General features: G+C 42.7%; 1 protein-coding gene across 1 annotated transcript in view; it reads left to right on the top strand.

The window, feature by feature from the left end:
• The window catches only part of LOC146179387 (uncharacterized), a 50,426-nt gene that overhangs the window by 1,321 nt on the left and 37,049 nt on the right, over positions 1–12,056 (top strand). Inside the window, exon 2 of the mRNA XM_084579014.1 lies at positions 9,788–9,899. Within this exon, the coding sequence (XP_084435140.1) occupies positions 9,791–9,899 (109 nt within the window). The 5' untranslated portion in view covers positions 9,788–9,790. The remainder of the gene's footprint in view (positions 1–9,787; positions 9,900–12,056) is intronic.

Raw genomic sequence — 12,056 nt, 5'->3', positions numbered from 1 at the left:
TTCGTTTTCGCTTCTCTATAGCAAACCAAGTTTGCTAAGCTATTCCAAATAGTTAGCATGAGTTGATTAGAAAGCACTGCGAAGCAATATGTAAGCGATCAACTTCGTAAAGTTGGGCGTCCTGATGCTTTGTTTGTTTGTTTGTTTGTTTGTTTGTTTGTTTGTTTGTTTGTTTGTTTGTTTGTTTGTTTGTTTGTGGGATTTGACGTCCCAAAGACACTCGGGCTATATGAGAAACGCCGTAGTGGAGGACTCCGGAAATTTCGACCACCGGGGTTCTTTAACGTGCACCGACATCGCACAGCACACGGGCGCCTTGCTTTTCGCCTCCATCGAAAAGCGGCCGCCGAAGTCGGGATTCTATCCCGCTTCCTTGGGAACAGATGCTTTAAGGCATGAACGGAATTAAACTGCATATAATGCATTATCGCATATCGCGATAATGCATTCCCTCCTTCCGTGTGCTTCGCCACAGTTCTTCGATACAAAATTACTCCTTTTGAAATGCAATTTTGCTTTACTTATTTTTATCCTCTCTCCAGCAAGGACCTCCGAAAAGGCTAAAAGCGCTGACTGTGCCTACACACAAGTCTGTGCAAATACTACGATAAAAATTATGAACGTAGATTTTTTTTTTTCATATATTGTGTACCTGCGCCATAACAATAAACATTTTCGCAGATCCTGGCTTGACAAGCTATTAGGGTTTTGGCATTTATTTTCAAGCCCTTACAAAAATGAGTGTGTAAAGTATGTGTTCCAGTTGTTTACTAACGTAAAGTCAATCAATAAATGTCTCACAAAAAGGACACACAAATGTTGATATCCAGTCCACACCTATCAAATAGTGGCACTCCGAATTGTTGACTGGGTGTACTGATGTTGTTGACTGACAAATTGTATTGGAGTTGTTGACTTAGCACAGGTTGTCAACAAAGTACTAATTCTGCGATTAACATCCGGGTTGTTGACTTATTGTGATGCTGTTGTGGAGTTTACAAGTTGTATCATAGTTGTTGACTGCACACAAAATGTCAACCTTGCTGTAAAAGCATCCTACGTCAGCTATTGTACAGTAGTAACGAAGTGACGTATATGTAAATGATTCAATTTATACGAGGCAGGTCTGATCAGTTATCTTTTTCTTTTTTCGAAGAATATTTATTGGAGTAATGTGACATTATTTGAACATAGCCACAAAGGTCTCATTGCAGAGTGAGAAAACCACAGATAGCACCGCCATAAAAATATACCAGCTACTACGGGATTACTGCGTGAGGCGGTAGGCGACAGGTACCGTTGTCAGATGGGAGGAGGTTTGGCTCCAGAAGGTGCCGCACCTCAAGGTCTCACATAACCTATCTGCCCGTCATCATTCATACATCATCCCCGGTACCTCCCCCTCCTCCCGGATGTCCGGGGGGAGGAGGATTGACGGCCGTACCCTGGCAAGGGGGCAGTCGTGTGGTGACACGCACACCGCAGTCACCGAACACTATGCCAACTGTGTTTAAGGTCCCCGCTGTGATAGCAGGCCGAACACAGGGAGACCGGACCTTCTTTGGACCTCGGATGTCCTGAAGGACAACTGTAACTTTAAAGGGCTTCATATTGACACTGTTATGGTACGCCCAGAAACCTCACAAATAATCGGTGGCCTGCTCCACGTGTCTATGAACTCTTGCTCGCTGAGGTGACGCTGCTCACGGCTTAGATGAAACCAGACCTCCCTGCGGACTCGTGAGAGCACGTCATGAAGGCCCGGAACACTGCGCGAAACAGCAGCGGCGCACCTGGCAGACCAGGCTTGGTACATGCACTCAACGAGCAAGAGCACAAACTGTTTCACAGCATGCCTGGGTAACGGGTTGAGGTACCAATAGTTTGATATGGCACTCCTGGAACGCTAAACAAGGTAGCCACTCGTCGAAGGAGGGCTGCTGGGAGAAGACATTGTGTAAAAATGTGCACAATGTCTTCACGACCACCACAGAACGGGCAGACTGGATGCAAGCTCGCTCGTGTGAATGCCTTGCTGCGGATGGGGAGCCGTCCGTGTGCAAAGCGATACATGAACGTTGCTCTGCTTGCATCCAAAAAGTCTGCCAGTATCAGATTCCAACTTGGACGCATATTGGACAGATCTGTTTGAATATACCTAGTGGGGAGCTTCAGCGTCAGAAGATTGGCTAGATCTTTTAACGGTACTGCCAGGATATCTATGTCGGCCTGGAGGCCTCTGAGTCGCTCCAATCAGTTAGCTGCTTGGGCATAAAAGGGCGAAGGAGAGCCAGAACGGGGAACACAGTGGGAAAACGTGCTTTGCGAAAAAAGACGAAGGCGGGTGCTCAGGAAGAACGAGGTCAAGCTTCGAGTCAGGGATATGTCTGAATTCAGGGCTGTCTGGGTCCATCTGACGTGTAGCACTGCGGTTACTATGCCCAGGTCGGGGAGGCCGAGGCCGCCCTTGTCCCGAGGCTGTTTCACCACAGGCCTCCACAGGCCACCACAGGCGATTTGATCTATCATTCCGTTCCACGGGAAACGGAAGAGGATTCTTTCAAGCTGCAGCTTGGTACGTGCCGGCAGAGGTGTTATGCAGGCAACGTACGTCAGGAACGACAACAGAATAGACCGAACGACAGTAGCCTGCACCGTGAGAGGGCACGCCAACGTCCCATATTCTCTAGCTCTCTTCTCAAGCTTCTCTTTGGCAAGAGGCCAGTTGGTCTCTGATAACCCGTCGGAACGGAAGTCGAATCCTAGTATACGAGCTTCATCCCTCACAAGAAGGCCATGAGAGGAGTTTGGACTGGACGGTGCTTGCCTAATATACAGGGTGGCACTCTTGGATTTATTCAGCCTAGCCCCACTAGCCCTGCAGTACCCTTCTATGACGTTCAGGACGGAGCACACAGTATCAACCGTCAGTGAATGCGTTTCAGGGGACACAGTTACACTGTTACTGTTGTTGTGGCTGTACGTTGCAGCGTCGTTTTGCAGCCTGACTCCCATCACACGAACCATATTACCCGGAACAGTTGTATACCGAATTTGGTTCGAAAGTATAACCCTATGGTTTGTGGTATACGAATAAAATTACATTTAAATAAAATCTACACATTGAATACTTCGAAGTATTAATTAAAACGTAAGCATATCAAATTAGCTACCGAATCCTGGACCGCCGAAACCCCTCAAACGAATCCAATTTTGATTTAAGGGGGACATAACTCTGTAACGGACAGCCATAAACAAACGGGAGTGGTACGAAACGATTTGTCGCGATGAGATCTATCGGAAATGATGCATCGTATATGTCAATCACGAGATCATAATTTCTCCGCTAGGCGGCGCTAGACGGCGTATGCGTGGGTATCCATCCGGAAGTTGATGCAGGCGCAATCACTGTTCCTGAAGCTCTGGGGTTTAGAGATAACAGTGGCCGGGTGAATAAACCGGCGGTGGAAACTAGCAAAAAACGGCCTGAAGATTGGTGGCTTAAAAGCAGAGAAGTGACATAATGTTAGTAATGTAGGAGCAAAATTTAATAAATAGAATGATGGTTTAGTTAACCATTTTAAATCAATAATTAAGATATATGGAGAAAAATGAGCACGATAGCTACTGCTACCACCCCGTTTCAAAGAGGACGCTCCTATATTCCATCCATCCATCGTGGGTATATAGAGCTGCCTTCTCGGGAGCTCGATTTTTTTCTCAGCATAATAAACGATAGTTTACTTGTTAACAGGCTATCGCATTAAAACTGATTCTATTAATTTTTGCTTAAGTAAAATGATACAAAACCCGAACATCTGTTATCATTTGCAACGCGTTTTTGTTTTTTGTTTTTTTTGTGCTAGAAGGGTAAAATGAAATAAACATGGAAGCAGACTAATAAGCAGATAAAAAGCGCTAAAGGAAGAAAGAAAAATCACTAGCAAGAAAAAATGTTAACGGAGTAAAGCTATCAACTAAGGTCTCCCTGAGAATTTTTGAAGATCATCGTATATGCTTCAGGCAGTCAACAAATAGTTAACCAAATATACACATGCTAGTCAACAACTATATGTATTTACTTAGGTCAAAACATGGTTAACAAACTTTACACAAATGTTAGTCAACAACTACGCTGTTGACTAAGCGTAAATATCCATTTCGTTTACACTTGTTGACCACAACCTGTGTGGAAGCTGTTGACTCCACAAGTTCTCCCCAGTCTGTCAACTCTTTGTCAATGCTCATTTTTGTAAGGGAGAACACACAACATTGGTTTTCTATTTGCTGTCTTAAACTAAGGGCTGTGGGCGCAATACATACTTTAAAGGCAAACTCTTGGTACTGATCGGAAGATTAATCCATTTCAATCAATACTTTCATAAAAGCATTTCAGAGTATAACACGGCCCCTTTGCAATTAATTTCGAAACGAAGTCCATTTGTTTTTTATGACAGTTTTGGATATTCAGTGAAAACACATGAATTACTTAAAGAAAACTTTCTTTCTACACATTGGAAGCTTAATTTATTCCCACCAACATATGAATAACAGTATCTTATAATATCAGGATGTTTCTCACAAAAAATGTCCCAGAATTCTGAACATGCTCTCCTCTGCTATTGCTCAACATTCTGACGTATTTGAATGTATAATCAAATGCAAATCCGGCTTTCTGGGACATATTTTGATTGGGAGGCAACTGTGGGATATTTTGGGACACTATGTTGATGGAAATACTTCAATTTTTAGATGCATATGAATAATTTCCTTCTGAATTTCGTCCTGCGCTCGCAGCGATTAATTCAAATTTGAAATAGAAAACTAATGGGGTGCTTTTTGTGAATGAATTGCAAAATTCATAAACTGCCATGGGAATATCTGCAGATATGTTTATTGTTGTGGTGTAGTTACACTATATGTCAAAAAAATACTTGGGCCTTTTTTTTAGAATTTGTCAAGGATCAGGATATGAGCTCGAAAATAAGTGCTGTTAAAATACTTGTTAGCGCAGATGTCCCGAGAAAAGCATATAGGCCTCGTTGCAAAGTTTTCTAGGAGCTTGCATGCCCACTCACTCCCCTCTCTCTCTCTCTCTCTCTCTCTCTCTCTCTCTCTCTCTCTCTCTCTCTCTCTCTCATATTTGGCTGCTTCTCTGGGTATAACCTTCAATGGAAAAGAAAAACTATCGAGTTCTTTATTTTTTTCTTCTCTATCATCGTCACGTGGTCTTAAACGCCTTTCATTGAAGTAGTGTGGTAAATTGGCCTCAATAAATTTCCTGGAAATAAGGCTTGCGCTTTCAAGAGCAACCCTCACAGGCGAAAAGGGTTTCGGGAATCTTTTTTGTTCAAATTTCCTTTTTATATTCAGTGTTGCTCTTTACACGAGTGCTCCTGCAGGTCTCTGGGTGACTTCTTTGTCATCTAAAGCGATGGTCGCTAGGATACATTCGCCTCGTTCTGTCAGTATTATTGAGCTTCGAATGTTTTCCTGGCTTTGAGCGGTCATTTAGTGTAATAAACGAGACCGGTAAGTTGGCACCGGAGGACCGATTCAGATGGTTACTCGAAGAGCACGAATAATATGCCTTTTCTTTGTTTTTTTTTTTTTTATGTGACTCCAGTTACGCTTTCTATATGGAGCTGCTACCACTTTGAGGTCGCGTTCAGTTCAACGGCCCGCATCTGAATACTGACTTCCTTGTTTGCACGATTGATAGCAACGATTGTTGCAGTGAGGTCACTGGTTTCTATCTCAGGTCCAGAGCGGACAAGTCGCAGTGCCTGCTTTGCAACTTTGTGAAAACCTGGGGCAGGTGTGTCTACAATGACGTGATTGGATTGTATCGGAAAAGTTTTATTGTCGTCTTACCATGTTCGTGGGTTCGTGGTTGTCTAGATGACTGTCAGTGCATTCTGGCAGCGACCTATCGGGCTCTTGTGACGTGATCTTTGCTATTATTAATGTGAAAGCGTTATACAGATCGTCAGACGCGAAACCCATAACCGAAACGTCCGCCAAACCTGTTCACCTGAAACGGTACCATTGGTGTTCATCAAATAATAGAAAGGAAAGAAACTTTGGGTCAAAGTGGAAATCGAACCTGGATTCCAACTGGAAAACTGGATTCCAAGGGAAGAAAAGCATAGCAGGGGGCGGCAGAAAGTTAGGTGGGCGGATGAGGTTAACAAGTTCGCAGGGGTCAAGTGGATGCAACTAGCACAGAACCGGGTTAAGTGGAGAAATATGGGAGAGGCCTTCGCCCTGCAGTGGGTATAGTCAGGCTGATTATGATGATGATGATGATGATGATGATGATGATGATGATGATGATGATGATGATGATGATGATGATGATGATGATGATGGTGGTGGTGGTGGTGGTGGTGGTGGTGGAAATCTAACCAGGGACCACGGCGTACGAGACAGGGACGCTGTCATTCCGCTACGAAATTTGGTTCTTTTAACGTAGTATTCATCACATTGAAACAACGTTCTATGTACATGAACTACATGCAGATTATAATGAAAAACAGCACCTGATCCATACGTGCAAACTAGGACGGACCTAGTTAACGAAGCTCTAAACAAGAGGTAGTACAGAGCAAGCACATCACTAAATGTGAGTGGCGCTTCGGTTCGAACTCAGCCTATGTATATACAATTTCTTTATGTGAACAATCTTCCGGCAGAAATTGTCCAATGCAGAAACAACGGATTCGCAATGTCGGTCTATCGTACGCGTTTTCCAGAGGCTGTGTAATCCAATTAGGAATACCATGTTCAAAGGCTCATCCACAAATGGTAACGACGTCAGGTATCGTACGGCGTGCGGTGTCAAATTCAGACTTTTTGTTTTTTCAGTTTTCTTTACATAACATCCCAGAACAGTACTTCGTCCTTGCAATCAATGAAATTATGCTCAATGCTTTCTGGAGAATCCCACAACTGTAACCACAAAAATGTTCCTTTTTTCTATTTTTTCTAACCACGTTTTACCGGGCAGAGTCTCAGTATGTCGCTTATAAAAAAAAATTCTTCGTGCACGGCGACAGAGACATTTTCCGCACTCTTCGGATTACATCGTGTATCGATAAACCAAAATACAAAGAACGGTATATAGGTGGAGGGGAGAACATGAAAATTAAATCTTTGCACGATTGTTGCCTCGAAACTGAAAATAGTAACTCAGGAGAAAAGGGAACAAGTAAGAATCGAACAGCTAATTACATCTCTTGACTTACATTCCATAAACACGAAGCTTTCTTTTTCTTACTGCCTATTTTAACATAGATGCAGTACAACCAGCAAAGGAAACAGGGATGCGTCAAACATCCACACGTCTCCGCCGATATGATTCGATGTTTGAAGCGTAATAAGGGTCGTCTTAAAAAAAAAAATCTTTGAGATATGTACTGTGACGTAAATGGGGAGATGATGAAGACGATGTGACTAGATAAAGAGCCACAGAAGGAGACAAATGAGGCCCCTTGATGCACTGGGAGGCACACCGTCATTGCAGCAGTACATTTCTTACTTCATAATAGTGCAGACTTCAGCTATCTAAAAGATTTTTCGACGAGTTTCTTGTGCGGTTCCTATATTACTCAGAATTGGAACTGTGTAAAAAAAAAAAAAAACGTTCTGCGATACCGTTATCTGTTAGCCACACCACACTGAATCTGTCACATCGGCAACCGTTCTGTGAGTTTGTTTTATTTTAAAATTTTGCTTTCAAGAAAGTCAGATGTTGGCCATATTTCAGAACAACTGTTTTCTCAAACAGTTACTTCCTTTCCTTGCCACAGTGGCGCAGTAGTTAGGACGTCCGAATACTGTTCCGTTCGGCCTCCGGCCGTGGCGAGCCGTGTTTCTGTAGAGGTGGAACGTAAGAGCCCGTGTGCTGTTGTTCTGTGCGATGTCAGTTCAGGTTAAAGAACGTCAGGTATTCTTAATTATCCATGGCCTTTTATTACGGCGCCGATTATAGCCACAGTTTCTGAACGTTAAACTGCATAGGCCAATCCGGTTAATTTATTTGCATATTTTTGGGTGGTTCGGCCTATCTTTGCAAGCGTAGCCAGTGAATGCCATTGCTCGTTTAGTTATCAATCATGACGTCACAGGCGATAGCCACCTCAAGTAAAGGAGGAGGAGGAAGATGAGGAGGAAAGGCAGGGAGGTTAACCCGTAACAGCAACTGGTTTGCTACCCTGCACTGAAGGAAGGGGGTGACAAAATAGAAAAGTTGTCAGAGAGGGATGGTTGAAGTTAATAGTCACATCACAGACATGCCACATCACATCATGTCACAGTCACGTCACAACAGCAAACTCATAGCCTTTCGATTAGGCCTGTGTTTTTCATAAAGTGGAGCAGTGCCTGGGAGGCCTTCACCGCAGACGATCGCCGTGGCCAGGGACCTAAAATCTTAATTTCAGTCAATGGGCGTCCATCTAGACGCTCCAGCGTACGACACAGACACTTTCTTTCCTCACTGTATATAGGGCACTCACAAAGAACGTGGCCTATAGACTCATCGCATCCACTGTTTGTACATGCAGGACTGTTCGCCATGCCTATCATAAAAGAGTACGAGTTTGTGAATGCTACACCAACCCACAGGCGGCACAGCAAAAAAGAATGTTTGTGGACGTCATCAGGAAAAACAAAAGACAAATAATATAGAAGGCTAAAATCGAAAGCACTTAGCCACAACCTGAAAGCTTGTCTTCTTCAATGGGCATTAAATGTCATTCAAATTTTTGTTATTGGTAAAAAACAATCCCAAGGCTCCTCCTGTTTGCTCTTATGGTCGTATACAACAAAATATGCAGTTATTTCTGCGTCAAAAAATTTTACCGCCCCCCCCCCCTCCCCTTCCGTCTACTGAATTTAGAGCACCGACGTCAAAGTCACAAAAAGATTGCGATTATCATTGCGAAGTGAATGGCGGTTTATCTAGCCGCTGGCATCCGCGCCTGGACAATCTTTCATGGCGTAACACCAGTCTTCTTGGAAACGCTGCCTGCGGCTTCGATACTTGTAGTACTTTTTATCGCTTGTAGTCTGTAAAAGCACCTTTTTCAAAAAAAATGACTTATTTACCGTTAGAACGCGGTAATCTGCCATAGAGGCTAACTTTACCCATTTTCTTAACATCCTGTTAAATTCGTGTCTTCAAAGATGTGTTTAGAATGTACATTCTAGAAGTTTAATTTGTGTCTCAATTTGTTTCCCTAATATTTGCAATACGGATCCGCTACAGCGAGCCAGTATTTGGTGTCGTGTTCTTCGTCGATAAAAAAAAAAAAAAAAAAAAAAAAAAACAGCTGCTTAGCACAAACGCTTTGTCCTTTGTTCGCTCCAAACTCCGAAATAACATGTGCCAACTGACCCAAACCGAAGTTGTCATGACACAATGAAATATGGCATAATTTACATTATTGCAATATGCGGAACGCCTACAGAGAAATCTGTCAATAGCAGCTTGACAAACCTGCAGGCTGCCTTCATTGGCTTTTCTCCTAGCGGCTACAGAAGATAATTTGATCATATCTTATACGTAACCAGAAGAAAAAAACTAAAATGCCTACCAGAGTCCTAATAAAATAGATAAATCCAAAAATAACTGTCCAGGCTTCTTTTATTAATTGCATTAGAACTCTGACGCAAGCCGGGGCTTTCGATTCTGAATTTCTTACCTTTCTAGAGCGTTTGCCGAGAACCAATCCGCAAACCCTTTGCAATAAGTTCGTTCAAAATGTTCGTATTTTCTACGCAGGCCATGAAGGGATCATCGGCGGTCGCCACGGCGTTGGTGTGGGTGACGTTAGCAGTTCTCCCAGCTACCATTCATGCCCAATGCAACGCTGAGCCAAAGAAGAAAGTGGGACGTGAGTTTAGAACGTGTTTTCCTTCTTTTAATTAGAGCGAGATCATTTCTCACCCGAAAGATTATTTATTTATTTATTTATTTATTTATTTATTTATTTATTTATTTATTTATTTATTTATTTATTTATTTATTTATTTATTTATTTATTTATTTATTTATTTATTTATTTATTTATTTATTTATTTATTTATTTATTTATTTATTTATTTATTTATTTATTTATAGCTAAAACACTACTACTGCAAAGACAGCCCTAAGTTCACCTCTCTGTGTGCACTTAACCTTCAAGCAGAGCCAAGGTTAAACCAAGCATACACCCCAAAGCTAAATTAATTGTGGTAATTAGGCATAAAGTGAATAAGGTCGTTGTTACGAGAGCTAATGAAGGCCGGATGTCCTGTTGGGCCTTGCTCCACATCCATCGTGACTCACTCGCGTCACAGTTGCCATAGCAACTGCCATAGTTGGCATCACAGTTGTCATAGCAATTGTGACGCCAGCCGCTGTCGAGCCCCCGAAGTGGCGAGTGGGACAAAGGCATGCACACCAGATTCAAGAGAAGGTTATTTGAACCGATGAACTATACATTCAGTTGAGCCCTCAAACAGTTCTGGGTCCAACATACCGTTACAAAACTATACATTCAGTTAAGCCCTCAAACAGTTCTGGGTCTAACATACCGTTACAGAACTATACATTCAGTTAAGCCCTCAAACGGTTCTGGGTCTAACATACCGTTACAGAACTATACATTCAGTTAAGCCCTCAAACAGTTATGGGTCTAACATACCGTTACAAAACTATACATTCAGTTAAGCCCTCAAACAGTTCTGGGTCTAACATAACGTTACAGTGTCACACTTCCTCCGTAATAAAAATAGAATTAGGAAAGCCTAAAAGATGTGGTAAATAACAGTGACTCAAGATCCTCCCGTTAAAATTATGCCAGACGCAATACTCCTGTGGCAGGACGCTGGCGGTCTTAGCTAACAAACCACACATCCTCAGGCATTTCCTCCTTCTAAGAACCATCAACTTCCTCATTCTTCTTATTCCTGCCTTATGTCTACTTTTAAGGAAAACGCCTTTACGGCTCATACTGTTGGCGTTCGTTCGTTCGGTCGCACCATAGCTGTCAATCGAATGACGACACCACCCAAAACAGAAACTAACGTCATCAGAAAAATAAAAATCCAGTCTCCACCGGGAATATCGACCCTCCATCCTTCGGAACCCCAGCCCAGCGCTTTGACCAGCTGCGCCTAAGACACGCATCATAATTCTCCTTGTCTACAGTGCGTACGATAGTAGCTATGATAATGACGCTGGAATTAGCGATAATGGCAATGATGGCATTAGCAATGGTAATGACGGTGCATTTAGCTGATAATGATAATGAGATGAAACGTGATGCACCGTGTGTACCAGCAAAGCTCAGGCTTTCGCATTTCTGCAGTGTGGAGATTCCACCGTGCTCTAGGAATTTTTAAGTTCTGCAGTACCGAAGACGATGCCTCTAGCGATCCAGTTATATAGGCAGCGTTGTCTCGTAAGATCTGACACGTGAAAAGTCTCGTAGGTAAACGTCTCTGTCCTTGGCCGCCGCATAATTTGGTCTATAATGGCAACCGAATTGACTTAGAAACGGGTAAATTTACACGCTCACCAGTAAGGAGAATTTATGATTTCCTGTTTATTGTTTTAGGCCGAATTGCTCACAGTCAATATGTACACATGCGCTTCCAAAATCAAATCGCACACAAGCGACCTTACTTAGCAGAAAGTAAGGACACGTTATAATGTTTATCACTCAGTAGATGACAGAACACAAGAACATGGTACACGGATGCAGCTTTTTCATTTCTGCAACCAAGTGACAAGCATGTGTGTTATAACACTGTTCTACTAAGGGTTAATTTGTGGCGGTGGTCAATAGAAAATTGTATACATATTTTTTTTACCTTAAAAGTAATTAGCTAGAAAGTAGAAGAAATGCTTCCTGCGTTGTCATTCCGAGCCCCTATATTCCTTATTCTTGTCTGTTACTTCGCTCAGCTCAGCCGAAAAGACAACGACTGTGATGAGGCACTCACCTTTAGAGGCGTCTAATTTCATTCCTGAGCACAAGTTTCCAGCGAGTTTTAAGTACCCGACG

This window comes from Amblyomma maculatum, chromosome 9, assembly GCF_055883805.1.
Source record: "Amblyomma maculatum isolate TAMU_Amacu chromosome 9, ASM5588380v1, whole genome shotgun sequence".
NCBI lineage: Eukaryota > Metazoa > Arthropoda > Arachnida > Ixodida > Ixodidae > Amblyomma > Amblyomma maculatum.
The sequence above is the reverse complement of the archived record's forward strand: the minus strand, read 5'-3'. Positions and strand labels throughout refer to the sequence as shown.